The 25,224-nt window shown below is 45.0% G+C and overlaps 1 protein-coding gene across 1 annotated transcript; it reads right to left on the bottom strand.

Moving 5' to 3' along the window:
• On the bottom strand, positions 1-23,305 carry LOC137562794 (indolethylamine N-methyltransferase-like). The gene is made up of 3 exons (XM_068274489.1): positions 23,116-23,305; positions 14,866-15,073; positions 1-4,419 (listed from the first exon to the last, which is right to left on the bottom strand). Exons 1-3 carry the CDS (start codon positions 23,270-23,272, stop codon positions 3,993-3,995), a joined length of 792 nt encoding a protein of 263 aa, XP_068130590.1. The 5' UTR covers positions 23,273-23,305; the 3' UTR covers positions 1-3,992.
• Between the last annotated feature and the right edge of the window lie 1,919 nt (positions 23,306-25,224).

The raw sequence follows: 25,224 nt of genomic DNA, 5'->3' as shown, positions 1-25,224 counted from the left end.
TTTTGCTCAAATCTGTTCAATGTTTATTTAAGCCTTGTAGCTCAGAACAAAGCCCTGGTGGTACAAAAGTTCAGTGGCTACAGAGACAAAACACATCTTACACCAGCAGGGCCGAATTTAGGGCAAGGCCACCGAGGCCATGGCCTAGGGCACCACAGGTGCAAGGGCATCAAAGCAGGCTAAACTGGTGCAAGCTTGCTGCAATGCAGGGAGATCAGGCGAGAGCCAGATCGCGGTACTTTGCTGCTAGCCGCCTGTGCAGCAGCCACCTTGCTCTCTGTGCACGTTTGCATTGTGGCCGGTGGCTATGGACTTGGGCATAATTGGAGACGGAATGGAAGAGGAAGCTTCTGCACTGGAGACGAGTGGAGAAATGAGTGACACTGATGGCTGCTGCGGTGTGAAGGCAAGCTGGCTACCAATACTGAAAGGGGGGTGGGAAAAGGAGGGATTAAGGGAGTCATCTGGCTACCTATACTGGAGGGAAGGGTGGAGAAGTCATCTCACTACCTATACCGAAGGGGGGGGGGGCGGCTGGTGACAGTGGCCTTGGGCTGTAAAGAGTACAAATCCGGCCCTGTACACCAGTAAACTGTAAGCAGAAATAATCAGTTAATAATTCTCCTCCTTCCACCTCAGCGGTGCTGCCATACCATATCGGGATGGTGCTACAACTTTCAGCAGGAAAGAAAAATCAAGAAAAGGAGAGAAGGCAAAGGACTTGTTCCTTCCAAAGATTGTGACATGAATTTCCTTTACTGTAGAAACTTGTCACTAAAACAGGAAGTGAGGGGACATTTCCGCAACTGGGTCACAAACAGCTATCAAAGCCCCAAAATAGGTCCTAATCTTTCACTATTAGAGAACGATAAACGAAAAATGTTGGCTTTAGTTTGACTTCAACGCATGCCTGAACTAAAAAAACAAAAACCAAGATTTAGCCATATCTGGGACTCATTCCAGCCTAAAAGGATAAAAATGAAATGGGGCCCAAGGCAAGGCACTAGCCTTCGCTTCATCCTGTGGTCTTTTTGGTAAGCTGAGGTGAAAGAGTGGTCAGAGAAAGTGTCAGCTGGGTCCATTAATGCCCATAGGGCCCCACGCAGTTGCCTTGGTTGCCTTGTGAATGTTCCTGCTCTGCCATCCAGTCCCTCACAATCTAAGTGGCATAATGCACAGGGGCGTAGCAATAAGGGTTGTAGAGGTTGCGACCGAATCGGGGCCCTTGAGCCAGAGGGGCCCCCGAGGGGCCCTGCCTCAATTGCAGTATTAGCTCTCTATTGTTCCTGTGCTCATAATAATCACTTCTACAGATACTTTGAATAGTGGTAATCAATAAAAAACTGGTTTAAGTGCGCTGTATCAATTGTTTTGTATAGAGTGCTTGGGGGGCCCAATGTAAAACTTGCATCGGGGCCCACAGCAACTTAGCTACGCCACTGAAAATGCACATGTTGCTGTGGTAACACGTGTTACGGTGCGCATTGCCATCGCAACAACTCAGTAATGTGCAGTCCAAATGGAACCGAGGGACCACTTAGATTATGGGGGAATGGAAGAAGCCCTAGGTGTGGCTAAATGAAATCTTGTTTGTTTGTTTTTTTAGTTCATAAGGCTGCAAGTGCTCACAGCACCAGGTGTAGCCATGGCTAGGGGTGCTGCTGTAGTGCTCAGTCACTGTATTCTTCATCTTCACCTGGGACCTTTTTCATAGTTTGGGCAACATTGGGGAAATAGCAGCAGGCACTGCAAGGGGCTGTAATACTTCCTGCATTTGATGTTGCACCCCTCCCCCTTCCTGTCCCGTAGGCAACGTTTTGGCTTGCTCTCTAAACACAGCCTGCGGTGAGTTAATGTTCAGTGCAGCAGGGTGAGTAGAGAGAATGATTGCTGTGCTACAGCTGGGACATTAGCAGGGAGAGGTGGCAGGATGTGTTTAGTGCTTCAGAAGTTGCCTGCCATTAGTAGCCATGTGCACTGGCTGAGTGCCCTGGACTACTGATCGTACCATAGTCATAGTCTAATGTCCTACCATATTATTATTGTGTATTTATATAGCACTGACATCTTCTGCAGCACTGTATAGAGTACAGAGTTTCTTAATGGTTAGCTATGTCCCCATCCTGATGACTCCATTTTCCCAAAATTTTCAGCAGCCCGCTCGGCGCCCCAACCCGTCAACCTTCCCATCAAAAAAATTGGTTGTTGGGAATGGGGGCTGGGATGTCTGTAAATAATCAGCACCGGGTGTCAAATTCCCTAGGTAGGCCATTGGTGCATGGTGCTATTAGGTAATCAGCAGTTCTCCCCCAGCCATAGTACCAGTATAATTGCTGTGCTACCTGTACAAAGTAACTTTACCACTGTTTAGTGCATCAGATTCCATGTCTCTGAAAATTATTTGTAGATAAATAAACTGTCCCTTGATATCCCTCCAACTTAGGAGACCCTCCTGGACTTATCCATGACCAACTTGGGTCAGCAGCTTTGACCCAGATCCATTAATGCCACACATGTGCAGCAAATCAAGTTCCCGGTCATGTGCTGTGAGCGAGCGCACCCCGCTCAGGAGACCTGCAGGAGCACAGCTGCCACATCATCTGGAATTGAACTGTGCTTGCGCATGACAGGGAACTTGATTTATGGATCCAGGTCAAAGGTCCCATAGTGGAAAATTCCAGGAGGACTTATAGCTAAACCATGCAGTGCAGTGGAGAACGGGAGGCAAGCCCTGATCTGATTCTGCATTATATTATCTAGAGTGGCGTAGCAATAGGGGATGTAGAGGTTTGCATCGGGGCCCTTGGATACAGAGGGGCCCTCCCTCAACCACATTATTTGCTCTCTATTGGTCCTTTGTTGTTAATATTCACTTCTGTAGATGCTTTGAATAGTAGTAACCATTAACAAACTGTTCCCTATCCCCGTCTTGCACCTCTGACACCGTGGTTGTCCTTGGCAGGTTTTGTTGCGCCGTATCAATTGTTATTTATAGAGTGCTTGGGGGAGGCGGAGTGGTGGGCCCAATATAAAACTTGCACTTTAGCTCTTTAGCTACGCCACTGATTATCTACCACAAGTAAGTAACCCCTTACTACCCTGCTTCACTTCAGAAGTCCTTTTAAGTCGTTTTAGTCACTACTAGCTATTGATGAACGCTTCACTGGTTCAAGTTGGTAAGCTAGAAGCGGTTCATGATTGCAATAGTAGAAGGGCAACCCTTTTATAACGATACAGCTCACTGCATGCTTATTGTCACTAAAGTATTTACCTTGTTTTAGTTTTAAATTCTGACTCTGCTGCGTTGTCCCATCTGGGCATCTCCACGATGGTGGTCACAAGCCTCTGTGAACAGAGCATTCTGCGCATGTGCGCTTTGGAAAAACTTAAGACTGCACATGGGCACAATGTTCCCGGCCATGACTGCCATGTACAGCCGCTCTAGAGTGCGATCGAGGAGGCTCACAGATGGGACAGAGCATGCCCCATCGGCGTGACCCAGCCAGGTCAAAGCTTTTAAAGTAGTTTAAAGAAAGGCAACACAACGGAGGGAAGCCAAATGGAACCAAGGGACCACTTAGATTATGGGGGAATAGAAGAAGCCCCAGGAGCGGCTAATAGGGATGGTCAGAAATGTCGATTTCTGATTCTACAGAAATTCCGATTTCCGCCAAGGCTGATTACCCATTCCATGGATTTTTGATCAGTTTCCGATTGTTTTTTTTTTTTGTCATTTTTTGCATTTTCTGATTGGCCAAATACTTCAGAGTCGTTTCTGCATTTTCTGACTGGTCCATTGATTTCGAGTTCTGTGATTAAGCTAAAATTACTATTTTGCTGATTTGCAGTAACGCAGTATTTCCGCAGAAATCCGATTTCCGATCAGAAATGTTAATTCTGGGACATCTGAATGAGCATCCCTAGTGGCTAAACCTTGTTTTTTTGTTTTTGTTTTTTAGTTCAGGTGTGTTTTAAGAGCCTGGCCCTAACGTTTAGGCCTCTGGAGCCAAACGGGCCCGAATACAACACACATGACTATAGTCAAGTATATCACTTTTTTCTGCATTTTTCATCAAGTCATATTCTTCTATTATAAATCCTACAGACATCACCAACTCTTGAAGTGTCTTCTCATCCATGGTCAAGGCGAAAAATTTTTGCTGGCCAACCTTGTAGTAGGACATGTTTATCGGTGAAAACAGGACCAGCTGACCTTCCACCTTCAGACGGGAAGCAGCATTTTTCAGGCAGCTCTTGAATTCTTCTTTTGTCTTACAGACACTTAATATATACATGACGAGCAAACAATCAACCTCTGGCACCAGTTTAGGATCTATTGGGGTGGTATGATGGTTTTCCCATTTAACAACCTGCTGAACAGCTTGCCTGACTTGATCTTCCTTCACCTTCCAGTCTTGCCTGGAAAGCAAAAACAAAAGAAATTTAACAAGAGCAAGTCTCACATTCCAAAGAAAACCTCCTGTGCTCAGAAGTGACAATGGAGGTGAATTTACTGGACACAAAGTACAGAGTTGCCTGAAACTGCTGAGTATAGAACATCAGACTACAGTCCCATACACACCTGAACAGAATGGGGCAACTGAAAAGAAAAATACAACTGTGACGGGCAGCCTATTGGGCCAATCAAAGTGAGTGGATCACTTCCATTAAAGAGACACTGAAGCAAAAAAAAAAATTATGATATCATGAATTGGTTGTGTAGTAGGGGTAACTACCAGAACATTGGTAGCAAAAAAAAAAAAAATATTCTCATATTTTTTTATTTTCAGTTATACAGCTTTTTTTTTTTTTTATAACATTGCATCATTCTCTAATACTTGCAGTTTACACATTACTTAGCATTCTAAAAGTTTTTGCAGAACGGGCAGTGAACTTTTGACCTGTCCTGAACTGTTTTCTAAAAAAGAAAACCAGAATACAGCTGAGATAACCTATGAGAAGTCAGAGCTCTCCACGACTTTCAAAGTCGTGGAGCTCAATGGCTATTTGCATAGATAACAACTTGCGTTCCTTAACTCTTCCTGTACTGGAAACAAATATTAGACTTATGTCTCTGCTCCTAATGCTCTATTTATTAGCTGTACTACACAACCAATTCATTATATCATAATTTTTTTTTTTGCTTCAGTGTCTCTTTAAAGCCACTGGACCCGCCGGGGCTCAGGGCGGGTTCAGTGGAGCGGCCATTATTTAGAGGGAGCGCAAGTAAGTTACCAACACATGCTATGCTGCACTACCGCAGAGTAGCGTGCACTGAGCTCATGCTGCTCTCATTAACCACTTCACCCCCAAGGCGTTTTTACCCTAACGGACAAGAGCGATTTACACCTTTCAGTGCTCATCCCTTTCATTTGCCAATAGCTTAATCACTAGTAGTCACAATGAAATTATGTATATCTTGTTTTTCTTCACCACCAATTGGGCTTTTTGGGGTTGATAATTGTTTTCAGTAATTACTTTATTTTCTAAGCATTTTAAAAGGAAAAACAAGGAAAAATTAAAAAATACACTATTTCTCCAATTTCATTCCCTATAGTTTTAATATAAACACTGCTACTGTACATAAAACCCACACATTTTATCTGCCTGTTTGTACTGGTTATCAATTATGTCCCTAGTACAAAGTATGGTGACAATATAGTATTTGGAAATAAAGGTGTATTTTTTCTTTGGTGGGTTTTTTTCACTGTTTTCACGTGCACGCACGCACATGCACGCATGCACGCAACAGGGGCATTAGCACTGTCTAAAAATGTCCTGGAGCCATAAAGAGGCTCTAGCAGGACGTTTTTATAAGTCAGCTTGTCATTAAGTGGTTAAAGTGTACCAGAGATGGGCAATTACCAATAAAATATACATACCTTGCGCTTCCTCCAGCCCCCTCCAGACTGATTGCTCCCATGGCGTCCTCTTCTCTCTCTCCATTCGCCTGCAACTAGCCCGGAAAATCCATCAGTCGGGGCCAGCCGGCGCATGCACAGCCCAGTCAGGTGCGCTCCCCTGTCTTGCTCAAATCAGTGGGAAAGTTCTACACCTGAAGTAGAATGCTCCAGGGGATGTGTATGTGGTAGGAGTGCATGCATGGCTGGGCTGCGCATGTGCAGTTGGCTTCGGTTCGGAAGACTTTCTGTGGCCAATTGGGGGCGAACGGAAAGGGAGAAGAGGACACCGTGGGAGCGATGAGGCCGGAGGGAGCTGGAGAAGTGCACCCTTTATGTATTTTGAAAGTTTAGCCCCGGCATGGGCAAACTTGGCCCTCCAGCTATTACGGAACTACAAGTCCCACAATGCATTGCAGGAGTCATGACTCATAAAGGCAAATGCATTGTGGGACTTGTAGTTCCGTAACAGCTGGAGGGCCAAGTTTGCCCATGCCTGGTTTAGCCTGTCTAATTACCCCCTCATCTGTGACTAATCACAAGTGTTATTTGGTCTCTCAGCGATGTCAGCTCAGGAATCTTCTCTGCCTTGGCAGATCAGCTAATTTAGTACATAGCAAGGAAATGAACAGCGCTACTTAAAAACAGGCAAGTGCCTACCTGCAAAAGAGTGCAAGCCCCACTTGTGGGATATAATACACACCGAGCATACACATGACCTGTCTACCACTAGAGGAGGATGTTGGTTTCCATTAACAGCTTGCATGCAACCTATTAAGTACTCGTCCCTCCCACTGCGTAGAAGTCAATCCTCCATGGGAGGGGCCTAACACTAACTAAATCCTAACCTATGTATATGCATAGCCTGGGTGCGGCTAATCAAGTAAAATTGAAAATTGCGCAAAAGGTGGATCAGCATAACACCAGGCCGCCTCCGAATGGCCTCCATCAGAGATGCGCTGAGCCCCCCCAGGAACTACAAACGCACCTTGAACCCAAACAGAAGCTCTGCATATACACCAAAAGCATGGCTGTTAAGTAGGAGCAGCTGACCAAAAACGAATTACATTAGTACACAGCAAGGAAATGAGCAGCGCTACTTAAAAACAGGCAAGTGCCTACCTGCAAAAGAGTGCAAGCCCCACTTGTGGGATATAATTGTGGGATATAATACACACCGAGCATACACATGACCTGTCTACCACTGGAGGATGTTGGTTTCCTGTAACAGCTTGCATGCAACCTATTAAGTACTCGTCCCTCCCACTGCGTAGATGTCAATCCTCCATGGGAGGGGCCTAACACTAACTAAATCCTAACCTATGTATATGCATAGCTTGGGTGCGGCTAATCAAGTAAAATCGAAAATTGAAAATTGCGCAAAAGGTGTATCAGCGCAACACCAGGCCGCCTCTGAATGGCCTCCATCAGAGATGCGCTGAGCCCCCCCAGGAACTACAAACGCACCTTGAACCCAAACAGAAGCTCTGCATATACACCAAAAGCATGGCTGTTAAGTGGGAGCAGCTGACCAAAAACGAATTAAATTAGTACATAGCAAGGAAATGAACAGCGCTACTTAAAAACAGGCAAGTGCCTACCTGCAAAAGAGTGCAAGTCCCACTTGTGGGGTCGAATACACACCGAGCATACACATGACCTGTCTACCACTGGAGGATGTTGGTTTCCTGTAACAGCTTGCATGCAACCTATTAAGTACTCGTCCCTCCCACTGCGTAGATGTCAATCCTCCATGGGAGGGGCCTAACACTAACTAAATCCTAACCTATGTATATGCTTGGTTCAAGGTGCGTTTGTAGTTCCTGGGGGGCTCAGCGCATCTCTGATGGAGGCCATTCGGAGGCGGCCTGGTGTTGCGCTGATCCACCTTTTGCGCAATTTTCAATTTTCGATTTTACTTGATTAGCCGCACCCAGGCTATGCATATACATAGGTTAGGATTTAGTTAGTGTTAGGCCCCTCCCATGGAGGATTGACTTCTACGCAGTGGGAGGAACGAGTACTTAATAGGTTGCATGCAAGCTGTTACAGGAAACCAACATCCTCCAGTGGTAGACAGTTCATGTGTATGCTCAGTGTGTATTATATCCCACAAGTGGGGCTTGCACTCTTTTGCAGGTAGGCACTTGCCTGTTTTTAAGTAGTGCTGTTAATTTCCTTGCTATGTACTAATTTAATTCGTTTTTGGTCAGCTGCTCCCACTTAACAGCCATGCTTTTGGTGTATATGCAGAGCTTCTGTTTGGGTTCAAGGTGCGTTTGTAGTTCCTGGGGGGGCTCAGCGCATCTCTGATGGAGGCCATTCGGAGGCGGCCTGGTGTAGAGCAGCTAATTTGTAAACACAGGATGTTAACAATATGTCTGCTTCCATGAAAGCAGGAAGTAGACACACTGTACATTTATTGCAGGATTTGTATCAGCTGTAACAAAGAAATGTTTGTCTTTAAAGGTTATTATGCTGTTGCTTATCTTTTAGAGCAGAGAGAAAGTTCTGTGTTCAGCAGTAGGAGAACAGAGGCGCCAGCAGGATAAAAGCGGATAAAAACTTTAAAATTTGCTGGGAGGAAGTGGTGGACTTACCTCCACAAAGCAGACACGGAAGACTGTCTGAATAGTAGCAATCACATTTATTAAATAGTACCCCAAAAAAGTGGGGTGGTCCGCTTTAAAAGGAAATAAATATGTATAAATATAAAAAAGAATGAATTTCATTGTTGACCAACAAAGGAAATGTTTATGACTTAAAGTGTAACGGTCGGGCATAAAATCAAAAATCAATTCTTTATTTTTATCTGGTAAACAAGTAATAAGGATGCTAACCAGGCAATCCAAAAGTTAAAATCTCAATTACTTTTCTTGTTGATAAATGATTATTCCCCAGTTTACCGGAGGCAGGAAATTTGGGCGCATGAGGCAGTTGGACAAAAAGGGCGCCGCCATTCACTCCCATAATAAACATTGTTTAATGGGCGCTCAACAGGAAAAAAGGGCGCCAGAGAAAAATAACGTTTTACAAGCGGCGCCCGGAGACTTTTAATGTTTTATAACTGCTCCTCATGATTACACATCATTTAATGATTTATAATTTTTTAAACATTATTTTTAAATGAAAAACAGTACAATATTTTTTTAAAACATTATTTTTAAACTAAAAACAGCACAATATTTTTTTAACACGTTATTAATGCTTATCACAGGGGGGTCTTAGGTTTAGGCACCACCAGGGGGGTCTTAGGTTTAGGCACCACCAGGGGGGTCTTAGGTTTAGGCACCACCAGGGGGGGGGGGGGGTCTAGGGGTTAGGGGTAGGTACAGGGAGGGTTCTGTGTGAGAGTAGGGTTAGGTATAGTTTTAGTAAAATTCTTATAAATGTTTTATAAAACGTTATTATACATTTCACTTTTTAAACAGGGAAGATTAACATTTTTACAATTGCCGATTTCATACACATTATTTCATGATTTATAACTTTATAAAACATTATCTTTAAACGAAATATAGCACAATTTTTTTTAACAGTTATTCATGCTTATCGTTTAAAACCCTCCTCCCTTTTTTCCCGACGCCCTTTTTTAACGTTTACCAGTTTACCTGACTCTTATTTGGTACACACAAAATTTGGTACACAAAAAGGAAGTTGCAGGGCATGCTGGGTTGTCCTTTTTCGCTCCTGTATTTCCCCTCAAACTAAGGCCCCATTCACACTTGCGGTTCGAGTCCGCAAGTGTCCGGGGGTCCGGGTCCGGTGGCCGCAAAGAGACCGTACGGGTCTCTGCGGTGGCCACAAGGCGGCACAAGTTGCGGATCCGGAATGTATCAGTTCCGGCTACAATAAAGTAGCCGGAACTAGATACTTTGCAGTGCCAGAAAGGCACTGCAAGCATGGGGGATACCGGCGTGTAGTCCGGGCCCCCCAAGTGGCATAGGACCGGTGCTGGAAGCATCCGGTCCTATTGCCAGTGTGATGAGAAACATCCGTTTCTCATTGCACAGCATGGGCCGCATGTTGGGGTCAGGATCCGGCCCGGGTCCGCAGCCGCACCGGGACGGAATGAAAAATAGCGCATGTTGGAAAAAAAGCCGGACCGTCCCGGAGCTGCGTTCCCGGATCGGATCCGGATCCGGACGGCGCACGAGTGTGAATGGATACATTGATTAACAATGTATCCGTTCACCATCTGCTGTGTACGGAGAGTTCCGGGTCCGGGGAAGCCGGACCTGGAACGCTAATGTGAATCGGGACTTAACTAATGCGGTCTAATTGGCTGAAGCCTCTTTCCTTCCTGTTTTCCCCTCCCACACCTCTGCTCCTCTCTGATTGGCCAATATTTCTCATATTTCTCATGCTGAGACAATGCACTTTCTATAGCGAAGGTCAGGCAAATCAGGTAGAGGGGACTAAGGGAGGAAATCACATCAGAATTGGCTTCAAAATAGCCACACTTAAAATGGGAAATGCTAAGAAGGATTTTCTCCTTTTTTTACTGTAGAAAAATCACTAAAATCAAAATGTGGACAGTGCAATACATATGTTATGTAAGTAGAGCAAGAATTTATCTACTTATAAATATATGTGTTTTTTTCTGAGATAGTATGGATGACAGCTACTCTTTAACCACTTGAGGATCACAGTTTCTTTCCTTTTTTGTTGCTATTTATCACACTCAAATGATCTATATATTGTTTTTTTTCTGCCACAAATTAGGCTTTCTTTGGGTGGTACTTTTTGCTAAGAATTATTTTATTTTATATGCATTTTAAAGGGAATAACAAGAAAAAAGAAACAAAATCATTATTTATCAGTTTTCAGCCATTGTAGTTTTAAAATTAAACATGCTTTAATACATAAAACTCACGTTTCATTTGACCATTTGTCTTACTTATTACAACGTTTAAAGAGACTCTGAAGCAAGTCTAAATTCACTTTTTAACTTGTATTCATGTTAAGCACTATAAGCCCTGCTAAACCACCACATCCTCACGGCAAAACGAGGGGTTTATACTGCTTGAGGCAGAGCTTATGGCTGTAGCTCTGCCTCTTAGTGCGTCAATCCCTGCTGATCGCCGCCTCTCCCCGCCCCTCTCAATCTTCCTTCACTGAGATGGGCATTTTTTTTTTTATTAACATTTTTTTTAAAAAATTTACAATTAAAAAAAATACATAAATAGTTACCTTAGGGACTGAACGTTTTAAATATTTAAAAAGTTCAGTCCCTAAGGTAACTATTTATGTATTTTTTTTTAATTGTAAATTTTTAAAAAAAAATGTAATTACAAAAAAAAAAATGGGGAGTGTGGGAGGTAATGAGTTAATTTTTTGTGTATAAGTAATGTATTTCTATGTGAAAAATGCTTTAGGGTGTAGTTTTACTGTTTGGCCACAAGATGGCAACAGTAACTTTTTGTTTAATGCGACCTCCAAGCGTCCTTCCTGACGCTTGGAGGAAGTACTAGGAGGCTGGGAACAGGTTTTTTCTTTCACAATGATGGATTTTCCCGTTCATTGATCTCCGGGCGAGCGGCGTGTTTACCCGCGGGAGTGCGTGCTAGAGCGAGCGGGAGCGCGGGCAGCGGCGGGAGCGCGGAAAGTACGGATTTCTCCGTCCCTGGGGGTTAAAGGATGGAAAAAGGGACAGAGAAATTCGTACGGGCGGGGGTAAAGTGGTTGAAGGACCACTATTGCGAAAAAATAGTACAATTTTAAATATATATAGCAAAGTCGGGTCAAGAGCCAGATATAGCACCTCTGTGTGCTATATCTGGCTCTTGACCCGACTTTGTTCCCTCCAAAAATTGTTTGCCTGAAGAAGCGGGACTGTTACCCGTGAAACGCGTTGCACTTTTGGAGCTCATAATAAATGTTACTTTAAACTTGAAGCAACCTGCCCGTTGTCTGGCCATTTTTTCAGAAGGGAGGTGAGTCCACTCACTTCCCCCTTTTTAACAATTTTAACTAATTTTAGGCCTTGTTTCCATCTATGCGCTTCTATCCGCTTCTGTCCGCTTTTCAGCAACATGTATCAATCTGTACCATTGATGTGCTGATAAAAAGCGGACAGAAGCGGACAGATGGAAACAAGGCCTTACTCTACTTGGCGCCATAGTATAATACACATTACTGAGTATTTAAAATGGTGGGTACAATGCATCTCCAGCGTCACAGTTCCAGGTTGTTGAAGACTTTCATATTTAAGAGTGGAGCATTTAGTATGGCAAGTAGCAGCATCATATCTTGATTTGCAAAATTAACAGTAATATAGCCTCATACATATTAAAAACTCCCTAAGGTAACTATGTAATTTTTTTTTAACATTTTTTTTACCTGGGGCTTCTAATGGTCCCCCGCAGACGTCCTGTGCCCATGCAGCCAGTCACCGATGCTCCAGTCCCCGCCGTCGGTTCACTTCCGGAATTTGCAACTTTTAAGTCGCAAACCCACTGCGCCAGCGCGGCCGCGTCCTCGCTACCCCTGACATCACCTGGAGCGTACTGCGCAGGTGCAGACCTGCGGGAGCGAGGACAACTGGACTATTGCCAGGGATGTTTGTAGAAGAACAAAGCCGCCCAGGAGGACGGCGAGAGAGCTCACGGAGTACATGGGGCTGGAGGATGCCAAGGTAGGTATAAATCCTGCTAGTTAGTACATCTCTGGCTTCCTTTAAAGGGAAGGTCCAAGCAAAATAAAAAAACGAGTTTTTTCTACCAGCCCCATGCAGCCATCCTGTGCCCTCGTAGTCACTCACTGCTGCTCCAGTCCCCCGCTGGCAGCTTGCCGACCTCGGAGGTCGGCGGGCTGCATTGCGTACATTTTTACGCATTCCCGCTAGTGCAGGAACATTAAAGGATACCCCAACTGAAATGTGACATAATGAGATAGACATGGGTATGTACAGTGCCTAGCACACAGATAACTATGCTGTGTTCCTTTTTTTATTTTTCTGCCTGACAGAGTTAAATATAAGGTATGCAAGTGGCTGACTCAGTCCTGACTCAGACAGGAAGTGACTACAGTGTGACCCTCACTGATAAGAAATTCCAACTATAAAACACTTTCCTAGCAGAAAATGGCTTCTGAGAGCAAGAAAGAGGTAAAAAAGGGGAATTTCTTATCAGTGAGGGTCACACTGTAGTCACTTCCTGTCTGAGTCAGGACTGAGTCAGCCACTTACATACCTGATATTTAACTCTTTCAGACAGAGAAAGAAAAAAAGGAACACAGCATAGTTATATGTGTGCTAGGCACTGTACATACACATGTCTATCTCATTATGTCACATTTCAGTTGGGGTATACTTTAACACATACATTTTTACACGTTAGTGGTGCAACGCGTAAAAATGTACACATTGAACCAGTAACACGTAAAAATGTATGTGTTAATGTTCCTGCAATGCTCCGAAGTCGGCAAGCTGCCAGCGGGGGACTGGAGCAGCAGTGAGTGACTACAAGGGCACAGGATGGCTGCATGGGGCTGGTAGAATCCCCAGGTAAGTGAAACTCATTATTTTATTTTGCTTGGACTTTCCCTTTAATAGCAGAAATGTTAACATAAAATGCATTTCAGGTTTGTTGGATCTCAAACACACAGAAAAATCACATGAAACCAAAGATGACTAAAAAAAAATTCATACATACCTGGGGCTTCCTCCAGTCCCCTCTGGCCTGATCACTCCCTCTGTGCCTTTCTCCACCTCCTCCATCTTCCGTAATGGGTCCCGGTATCTTTGGCGGGTCAGGGCTTACTGTGCACTCCTGATGCGTAGAGCTTTCTGCACCTGCGCAATACTTCTGCACAGGCGCAGAACTCTCCTGGCCGTAGGAGCGAGATGGGGGAGCATGCGCAGCCGCATTGCTCCGACTGGCTGAAGATACCGGGACCCATTATGGAAGATCGAGGGTACGAAGGGTGGCACTGAGGGAGCGATCAGGGGGGAGGGGTTGTGGGGCTGGGGGAAGCCCGTATGTATGATTTTTAATTTTTTTTCATTCATCTCTGGCAAACTTTAAAATCAATGCGTTGTTTCCATCTAAATTTGTTTTTCATGCAGTTTGGTGCACAGAAAGAACTGTCAACATGCCGATATTATCCAAACACTGAGCAATCGACCGCCCATTGATAAGCATGCAGCGGTATGGAGAATGGGCGTTACAACATGAACAAACCAGTGTTGCTTGCAAATTTTTAATAAAGTCATCTTCGCATTGAAAATGCTATTTTCATTTTTGCGTTTTTCCCACAAAAATAAGCTACATTTTTTTGTGTTTTTGCCCAAATAGCGAATAAAAAAAAAACAAGTGCCGCGTTTTCGACCAAACATCAATTTTTTTAAAAAATAACCGCCATATAAGAAATGTGCTTTGCGAAAAGAAAATGTCCACAAAAGCCTATACAAAAAGGTGTAATCAGGCAAGTCTTTTTTAGATATTATATATAGAAGATGTATATAGTGTGTGGTTTATTTTGCAGGTACCAGCACTGGTAACAAGATAAGCAATACAAACCAAAAAGCACAAACCAGTATATGCTGTGCAAAAACTGCACTTTATTTAAAAAAAAGTATTAAAAAGCACACATGCTCAATGTATTATATTATGTCAAGAAATCAATTGACACAAAAAATTATTGCCAATGTGATCACGCGCGTCACGTGATTACAAACACTTCCTCCTTCAACCCGGAAGGAGGAAGCATTTGTAATCACGTGACCGCCGCTTGGACCGCATCGTGGGAGGTGCCGAGGGACAGACGAAGAAGACGTCAGACAGGTAAGATTGACTCCCCGCACAGGTTTACTGGGAGATATCCGGATTAAACTATCCGGATATCTCCCGGTTTCGGATTTGAGCAGCCCTGGTGCCAACCACGCCTAACCTTGAAATTAAATCATCCGTCACTGAGAAAAGTCATTGAAAGTGAATACAATGCTGAATTTTTACATACTCACCTGTTTCCCTCCAGTTGGCACGCCCGTTTGGCAGCAAACGTCCAATCAGTAGCCTTTTCATCTTTATCCAACCACAGTTTCAAGTGGTCAATGTTGCTTTCAGTGAATTCCACCATATAGATCTCCTTGTATATGTCAACAACTGGAAATAGCTGGAAGACTGATGAACCGACACTGAGATCAAGCAACTTTGATCCTTTTAGCACACCTTGCAGTATAAAGAGATTGGAGCCATGTCAATATTTGCCTTGCACTGATGAAGGTCAATTTAAGCCTGAAGCAGCTGTTTGTAAATGGATTACTATTGCCCTGTTAAATTAATAGGCTATAGGCAAACTGCACATTAATGGTTCTGGACGTGTGTCTGGTGTTAGAAACTATGCTTTGACACTTTTTAGCCTACTGGTGGCAGTCAGGGCCGGCCTTAGGTTTCACAGCGCCCTGAGCGTAATCAGATATTGGCGCCCCCCCCCCCCTCCCCATTCATCCTCTTCACGTGCATATAATAGGCAGATCCCCCCCTTAGTGTATATAGGCTACTTGTCTTGCATATGTAGGCAGATCCCCTTTAATGTATATATAGGCAGATCCCCCCTTAGTGTATATAGGCTTAGGCTACTAGTCTTGCAGTTGCAGATCCCCTTTTAGTGTATTTAGGCAGCCAATCCCCCTCCCCTCTTAGTGTATCTAGCATAGGCATATTCTCCCTTTCGCGTAGGGAGGTTGGGGATGGGGAACCTTACTTTTTTGCTGGTCTTCTATTCTTACTGTCTGCAGAGCAGTGCCAGTGTAGCTGCTGGAATTCTGGGAGCAGGAGAGAAGGACTTGTCGTCACTCAGGACACTGTCACAGAGCTGGTGGCACATGTACTGCGTGCTTCCCTGCAGCAGCCTGAGCCTCAGGGCGCCTCCGCCCATGCTGATTCCTGACATATCGCGGGGCCTGGCAGAGTCTCGCACTCCAAGAGGCAGCCAGAGGCATATCTGGGTAATACGGCGCCTATGGCAAACACTGAAATTTCTCCGCCCCTCCCCCCCAACACATCACAGTCACATGCCATCAGATAATTCATCTAGTAATCCTATGCCATCAGATAATTCATCAAGCAGTCTCATGCCATCAGAAAATTCATCAAGCAGTCTCATGTTATCAGATAACTCGTCAAGCAGTCTCATGTTATCAGATAATTCATCAAGCAGTCTCATGTTATCAGATAATTCATCAAGCAGTCTCATGTTATCAGATAATTCATCAAGTAATCACATGACATCAGATAATTCATCAAGTAGTCTCATGCCATCAGATAATTCATCAAGTAGTCTCATGCCATCAGATAATTCATCAAGTAGTCTCATGCCATCAGATAATTCATCAAGCAGTCTCATGTTATCAGATAATTCATCAAGTAGTCTCATGCCATCAGATAATTCATCAAGTAGTCTCATGCCATCAGATAATTCATCAAGCAGTCTCATGTTATCAGATAATTCATCAAGTAATCACATGCCATCAGATAATTCATCAAGTAATCACATGCCATCAGATAATTCATCAAGTAATCACATGCCATCAGATAATTCATCAAGTAGTCACATGCTGCCCAATAAAAATAAAGTTGCAACAGTCAACCAGATAAAATAATTACAGTAAGTAGCCAGGTACCTCACAATAAAAACATTACATAGACAGATGCCTCAAGATAAAACAATTTAGTAGCCAAGTCCACCCTGGATACATAAATTAAACAGCCATGTTCACCAAATAAAAGCATTAGATAGCTATGTGCCCATACATATCAGTAGGTAGAAAAATGTGCCCCTAGATGTTAGGTAGCCATAGCGGACCCCCAATTGCTGGCTGGGTGCAGGGTATTTGCTGGGTGCTGGTTAGGGCAGTGTGCAGGCTGGTGGCTGGGTGCAGGTTAGGGCGGTGTGCAGGATGGGTGCAGGGGCAGGATGCTGGTTAGGGCAGTGTGCAGGCTGGTGGCTGGGTGCAGGGTGGGCAGTTGTGGCGAGGCAGTTTGGGCAGTTGTGGCTGGGTGGGCAGTTTGGGTGGGTAGTTGTGGCTGGGTGGGTAGTTGTGGGTGGGCAGTTGTGGCTGGGTGAGTAGTTGTGGCTGGGTGGGCAGTTTGGGTGAGTAGTTGTGGCTGGGTGGGCAGTTGTTGTGGCTGGGTGGGCAGTTGTGGCTGGGTGGGCAGTTTGGGTGAGTAGTTGTGGCTGGGTGGGCAGTTGTGGCTGGGTGGGCAGTTTGGGTGAGTAGTTGTGGCTGGGTGGGTAGTTGTGGGTGGGCAGTTGTGGCTGGGTGGGCAGTTTGGGTGGGTAGTTGTGGCTGGGTGGGTAGTTGTGGGTGGGCAGTTGTGGCTGGGTGAGTAGTTGTGGCTGGGTGGGCAGTTTGGGTGAGTAGTTGTGGCTGGGTGGGCAGTTGTGGCTGGGTGGGCAGTTTGGGTGAGTAGTTGTGGCTGGGTGGGTAGTTGTGGGTGGGCAGTTGTGGCTGGGTGAGTAGTTGTGGCTGGGTGGGCAGTTGTTGTGGCTGGGTGGGCAGTTGTGGCGAGTAGTTGTGGCTGGGTGGGCAGTTTGGGTGAGTAGTTGTGGCTGGGTGGGCAGTTGTGGCTTGGTGGGCTGTTTGGGTGGGTAGTTGTGGCTGGGTGGGCAGTTGTGGCTGGGTGGGCAGTTGTGGCGAGTAGTTGTGGCTGGGTGGGCAGTTTGGGTGAGTAGTTGTGGCTGGGTGGGCAGTTGTGGCTTGGTGGGCTGTTTGGGTGGGTAGTTGTGGCTGGGTGGGCAGTTGTGGCTGGGTGGGCAGTTGTGGCGAGTAGTTGTGGCTGGGTGGGCAGTTTGGGTGAGTAGTTGTGGCTGGGTGGGCAGTTGTGGCTTGGTGGGCTGTTTGGGTGGGTAGTTGTGGCTGGGTGGGCAGTTGTGGCTGGGGCAAGTTACAGACCTCAGATCTCACGGCGACCGGTCCCCGCAGCCTGTCCCCGACAGACCTGTCTGGCAGTCCAGACCTCAGATGCGGCGACAGCAGAGTGGCTGGCCGTGCACGCTACCCGCGCTCAATGTATTCCAAATGTGGAAGTGACGTCAGCGGTCAATGACATCACTTCCGCATTTGGAATACCTTCAGTGTGGATAGCCTGCGCAGCCAGCCACTCTGCTGTCGCCGCGATCTGAGGTCTGTCGGGGACAGGCGGCGGGTGCAGAGGCGGCAACGGGAGGGGAGGCTCAGTGGCAAAGGTGCAGCTGAAACGCCAGCAGTTTGCTGTTCTTCGCCCCCAGCGGCACCAGGGGGTGGAGAAAGACGCACAGCAAGACGGACCCATCTGGAGCCCGCAGCAGCCAGATAATGCATGCGGCCAGGCGGCAGGAGCGCCCCCTGGAGGCCGGCGCCCTGAGCGATCGCTCTGGTCGCTCAGGTCAAAGGCCGGCCCTGGTGGCAGTGTTGATTCTGGCTGCCTTATACTTCCGCTGCCCACCAGCAGGTGGCGCCATCCTGTTTGGAGTCAGCCTTTATACTTCTTCTTTGGATTCCTCATCCACCAGCTGTGTGAGATTAATCAATGTACTCCACCCTGATATCTTATTCCCCCACTAAGCTCTCCTTTACCTATGGTGGTGATCTGTAGTAGAAATTTGTTGTTGTTAAGTATTCTCTCACCTCTCCTTTTTCTTGTGACAAGTGTGGCACTCCTGTGGCTCTTGCTGAATCTGCCCTTCCGTACTTGCATGCAGTGGTGCTCAGCAAGATTTCGGGTATCCGAACTACCGAGATAATCCGAACGTTTTCCACTATCCGAACTTTAAAAAGTAATTCGGATATTTTTTAAAATCCGAATAGACTATGCGGGCAAACTCGGATTTCCCATTTGAAATCCGAAAACCGGGTGGATAGTTAGTTCAGATATCTAAGCAGAAGCCAAAATCACCTTCAATGGCAAAAATCTCTTTCAAAAGGGGGGGGGGGTAGAGAGAGAGAGAGAGAGAGAGAGACCTCCGAAAGGGGTTTTTGCCATTTGAAGGGACTTTTGGAAGCTTTTTAACCCTTTTTAAGGTTATTTCAGGTTTTCTATCCGGATATCCGAATCCGGCCGGATATTGGGTTCGGATATCTGAGTTTACTCGGATACCAAAAAGTTCGGATTCGGATATCCGATTCGGATCTGGGTATCTGGATCCGAATCAATTCGGATTTTAAAAAGAGGTATCCGAGCACCCCTGCTGGTCTCAGCTTGAGAATGTCATCAAACCAGGACCTGGTACATACAATCGAGGAGGTTGGCATTAGTACATGCCATGGGACTGGGAGTGCTGTCATTGTTGCAGAAATGTGGAGAGGTGAAAGGATACCTGCAGCAATTCTTTCTGCTGTCAATCTGTGAAAGGGCAAAGGGGAGTTGGGGATAACTAGAGAAAAGGTTAAACGGGAGAGGAGGATAGTTAGGCTACTAATAAGGAGGAGGGACCACTAGTTTCACCTGAATTGGATCATGCAACAGGACAATGATCAAGGTGTTGCAATGGCCCAATAAAAGTCCAGACCTACACCTGATTATTATGCTGTGACAGGACCTTGAGAGAGCAGAGTATAAACAAACTTGAATGAACTGATGAAATTTTGTAAACTGAAGCAATCTTGCTGAGTGCTGAAGAATCAATGCCTACTATATATGGAACTGGAGAAGACTTTTTATAGTCCCTTGGACTGCAAGAAGATCCAATCAGTGAATTCGTAGGGCCCTTTTGCACTTTTGCTTTGATTAAGAGCTGAGATAGCTCGAAACATGTTAGCATCTTGATGCATTTTATACTGGATACGTCCTAAATAAAAGTCATTGTTTGGAATCCTGGACTGGTGCGGACCTTTCTGCTGCCCTTTTGCACTTGCGGCGATTGTGATGCTGAATCGCCAAATTGATAGCAATTTTTAAATCGCTAGGGTTTGCTAAATAATATAGGAATCACGGTAGGTAATTTCCACTACTGCTATTCGATTTTTGCTAAAGATCGATCGCAGCTCGGAACGATTTTTACCGCGATTTTGCTATGCAGTGCATTGCATAGCAAAATAGCAATCGCCGAAAAAAATTAGCAACTTGCTCAATCACAATCGCTAGCGTTTAGTGCAAACGCTAGCGATTGCAAGTGGAAAAAGGCCCTGAAAGACTATTCATTAGAATAAATCTGAAGCTGAAATACTTTGGACACTGAAGGCCCTTATTCAATTCACTTTCTCACCTACGTTTTCTCCCAAGAGATCATTTTTCATCTTCTGTTTAAAATGACTTCAGCAATTGAAAATATATTTGTAGGTAAAATAGGTGAAATAGTACTGTCAAAATTATTCTGAGTATTTTCCGGCTTGCTAGGGGCTTAAACTTCATTTGATTAGTAAGGTGCGAAAATATCACCTAGGAGAAAATGAGAATTGAATAAGGACCATAATAAGTAGACAGGACTCATTGGAGAAGACTCTGATGCTGGGAAAGATTGGGGGTATAAGGAAGAGGAGTCGGAAGGAGATGTGCTGTGGTCCATGGGGCTGCATAGAGTCGTACATGACTGAATAGTGACTGAACAACAACATTATACCGTATTTTTTGGACTATAAGACGCTCCTGACCATAACACGCACCTGGGTGTAGAGGACAAAAACTGGGGGAAAAAATATATGCTAAACCTGGTGCATCCATAGTGATGGGGCATCTTGTGGATTGCGCCCCCTTTGTACCTCATATCCCCTTCTACCTCTTGTGTCTCCCTGTGTCTTCCTCTGTCCTCCTTGTGTCCTCCTCTATGCCTCTTTGTGTCCCCCTTGTGTCGTCCCCCAATGCCCCTTTGTGTCCCCTTGTCCTTCATTTGTCCCCATGTCCTCCTCTGCATGGGCACAGTACAGGGAGTCCCAAACATTGCAGAGGGATGGAGGTTCGTTTTAGCAGGTGTTCACAAGTCAGGAACTCCCTGCATTTGACTAGACACTGTGGGCCAGATTTATCAAGAGTGTCTGAGACAAAATATTAGTAGGTTTTTAGAAATCCGTGCAGAACTGTCTCAGACATCCTAAGAAATCACTAGAGTGCAGATTCTTTCTTAAACTGTAAGGAATATAAGGAGCTAGGAAGGTCTCTCAGGCAGTGCAGTGTGTGAGGGGAATTGCTGTTGCTGAGGTAACCAACACACCTGCTGTCAGCAAGCTCTGAGTGAGGGGGGAGGAGTCCTTCACAAATCACATCTAGCCTGCATCTGTAGAACTGCTAATGAGCACTTCTTAATCTGCAGCAACTAAGGAATAGATTTGCACTTTTCTTAACTGTAGTGTAGCTCTAGAAATCCACGCTAAACTGCCGTTATTACAGTGGCTCGCAAAAGTATTCGGCCCCCTTGAAGTTTTCCACATTTTGTCACATTACTGCCACAAACATGCATCAATTTTATTGAAATTCCACGTGAAAGACCAATACAAAGTGGTGTACATGTGAGAATTGGATCGAAAATCATACATCATTCCAAACATTTTTTACAAATAAATAACTGCACAGTGGGGTGTGTGTAATTATTCGGCCCCCTGAGTCAATACTTTGTAGAACCACCTTTTGCTGCAATTACAGCTGCCAGTCTTTTAGGGTATTTCTCTACCAGCTTTGCACATCTAGAGACTGAAATCCTTGCCCATTCTTTTTTGCAAAACAGCTCCAGCTCAGTCAGATTAGATGGACAGCATTTGTGAACAGCAGTTTTCAGATCTTGCCACAGATTCTCGATTGGATTTAGATCTGGACTTTGACTGGGCCATTCTAACACATAGATATGTTTTGTTTTAAACCATTCCATTGTTGCCCTGGCTTTATGTTTAGGGTCATTGTCCTGCTGGAAGGTGAACCTCCGCCCCAGTCTCAAGTCTTTTGCAGTCTCCAAGAGGTTTTCTCCCAAGATTGCCCTGTATTTGGCTCCATCCATCTTCCCATCAACTCTGACCAGCTTCCCTGTCCCTGCTGAAGAGATGCACCCCCCGAGCATGATGCTGCCACCACCATATTTGACAGTGGGGATGGTGTGTTCAGAGGGATGTGCAGTGTTAGTTTTCCGTCACACATAGCGTTTTGCATTTTGGCCAAAAAGTTCAATTTTGGTCTCATCTGACCAAAGCACCTTCTTCCACATGGTTGCTGTGTCCCCCACGTGACTTGTGGCAAACTGCAAACGGGACTTCTTATGCTTTTCTGTTAACAATGCCTTTATTCTTACCACTCTTCCATAAAGGCCAACTTTGTACAGTGCATGACTAATAGTTGTCCTATGGACAGAGTCTCCCACCTGAGCTGTAGATCTCTGCAGCTCGTCCAGAGTCACCATGGGCCTCTTGACTGCATTTCTGATCAGCGTTCTCCTTGTTCGGCCTGTGAGTTTAGGTGGATGGCCTTGTTTTAGTAGGTTTACAGTTGTGCCATACTCCTTCCATTTCTGAATGAACGCTTGAACAGTGCTCCGTGGGATGTTCAAGGCTATGGAAATCTTTTTGTAGCCTAAGCCTGTTTTAAATTTCTCAATCCCTGACCTGTCTTGTGTGTTCTTTGGACTTCACGGTGGTGTTGCTCCCAATATTCTCTTAGACAACCTCTGAGGCCCTCACAGAGCAGCTGTATTTATACTGACATTAGATTACACACAGATGCACTCTATTTAGCCATTAGCACTTATCAGGCAATGTCTATAGGCAACTGACTGCACTCAGACCTAAGGGGGCTGAATAATTATGCACACCCCGCTTTGCAGTTATTTATTTGTAAAAACTGTTTGGAATCATGTATGATTTTCGTTCCACTTCTCATGTGTACAGAACTTTGTATTGGTCTTTCATGTGGAATTCCAATAAAATTGATTCATGTTTGTGGCAGTAATGTGACAAAATGTGGAAAACTTCAAGGGGGCTGAATACTTTTGCAACCCACTGTACATAGGCTTTGGGACGTTTCTTACTATCATGCAGAACTGTTCTTCTGCTGGTTAGAACAGTTTTAGAAGAAAAAACTGCCGGTAATGCTTTGATAAGTCTGGCCCAGTGACTTTTTCCCCCACTTTTCATGGAGTCCTAAAATACAGTAAAATTTCCCTTAATTTAATTTTAGCTGTGTTTTGTAACATGCACATTGATTCAGTTTATTTTCTTCGCAGTTTAAGGTGAATCACAGATGGGATATCTGTTAAGAAAATTCCCCACATCCATACACACAAGCACCTCAACCAGTGTGTTCCTACCACATACCTTTTGAAGCCCATTTGTGCAGTACCCCCAAAGGGAAGCCCACACACTGTTCGATTCCTGGGACCTGCCCATGAGAAAAGTGAGTCTCTACAAGGTCCTTTGCTTCAAAAGCCTCATCATGATAATGCTTGTATTGTTGGGTATCGGAACTCATCATTGGTATAGAAGATCTGCTGTCTTGTGCAGGTATTACTCCTACTCCAAGTGGTCTTCGGTCTCCAACTTTTATCTATTCTCAGTAACAAACATGGTCCACAACTGCACACATCACATGCTGTTTTTTTGTCAACGTGGCTGTATAGCAAAACCTTTACCACAAGAAGTTGAGACACTAGTCCAAAAAATAAGACACACCACCTTTTAAGAAAATATTAGATGTTTTATTTATGTGTATTGAAGTACAAGAGGAAAGCCCCCTGGGCACTGATGACTCTATGCAAACAGTTTTTCTATTTGTGTGGCAATGAAAGCAATAATGAAACTCGAATACAAACAGACATACTGACAAGACAGAAGTGAGTGGCATGTGATGGAAGAAGTGCTACAGGGTGTGAAACGGCCATCGGCTCCATCCATCACCCATGTATGTTTGGTTGTATTCGAGTTTCCCTATTACTTGCATTGCCACACTGCACAAATAAAAGATTGTTTGTTTATAGTCAGCTGCGATGGGACTTCTTTTAATTCAATACATACAAATAAATGATCTAATGTTTTCTTAATAGGGAAAGTTTGTTTATTGGAATAGTATTTCAACTTCTTGTGGGAAAGTTCTTGCTATACAGCCGTGTTGTCAAAATTAGCATGATATGTGTAGTTTTAGACCATTGTCATGAAGTTACCTCACAGTCACTCCTGTGGGCTGTGGCATGTCCAGCTCTTCCGAGAGTTGGCTCATTCAGCTGGCGTGGCATCCACAGACACCGTTCACACATGCATGGCTCCCTATCCCTTTGGATGGGCTTGCTCTGCCATGCGCCCATCTTGTGCTCTTCTGCCCCACCGCTAGTGGTCAGATGAAGGCATTGCAACCAACAGATTGCCAATAGCTGTTGGGATTTGTAGTCCACCTGTTTGACCTCTACTATAAAGGTGTGTCCCATCCACTGTATCCCTGCCCCTAATAGCTAGCTGCTAGGGTGTGAATTGGATTGATCTCTTGTAGTGACCTTGTTTGTTGACCTCTTGTAGATTGCTGTCAGTACTGACCTCTGCTCATTGTGACTACTCCTTTGCCTGACCCCTGAATTATCCAGCTGACTGCCTGTTGCACGGTTTGACCACAGGCTTTTTCCTGACCTCAAGTTTGTATGACCCTCCTGGATTGGTAGTCATCTGGCCTCCATGTATAACCCTGGACTGTTTGACCTCTTTACCTACCCATATCCTCCCTAGTGGGGTTTTGGTGGAACTTCTGCCTTCATGCTTCCAGAGCCTATACCTTGCGCACTAAAGCCTGGGTGTAGCAGTGTGCTATGACTATGCATAAAGTCTCTTGAGGCTGAGTGAGGACATGCCATAAAGGGTGAAGACTATGGTGGAGATTGGATCATAGGGAAAGAATAGAAGGCAGAGGATCCGCCAGGTCTTATAACCTGGGAATAGATAAACCTGGAGATCACTGGAGGACGTGCAGTCATTAAGTCAGGAGACTTTGCTTTTTTACTGTAATGTTCCTACTGCATCTATCTTTCATCCTAGACTACACTTTACCATTCTCATACTGACTTACCCTCACAGAGATGAAAATCGCTGTTTTATTGTAGTACTGACGGCACATTAACCTCTCACGGGGCAAAACAATAGCCCCAGTGACCCGCATCATCATAGGGGAACACGGTACTGTGGCAGTGCAGGGTAGCATCATTATAGTTTACCTTCTTCCAGCACAGGAAAAGGTCCTCACTCCTTTCTTCACTGTAGCCACAGAACGGTTTATCTCCTTGTGACTCTAGATGCAAGTCACATGACATGCACAGACGGGAGCCACAAGACCAGAATCAGAATCAGAATCGCTTTATTTCGCCAAACACGGCTGGCCCGTGCCCGGAATTAGAGTTGGCACAGAGATATGTCATCGTAAAAGCAATACAATGTTGTAAGTAAGAC

Source organism: Hyperolius riggenbachi, chromosome 3 (assembly GCF_040937935.1).
Source record: "Hyperolius riggenbachi isolate aHypRig1 chromosome 3, aHypRig1.pri, whole genome shotgun sequence".
Taxonomy (NCBI): Eukaryota; Metazoa; Chordata; class Amphibia; order Anura; family Hyperoliidae; genus Hyperolius; species Hyperolius riggenbachi.
The sequence above is the reverse complement of the archived record's forward strand: the minus strand, read 5'-3'. Positions and strand labels throughout refer to the sequence as shown.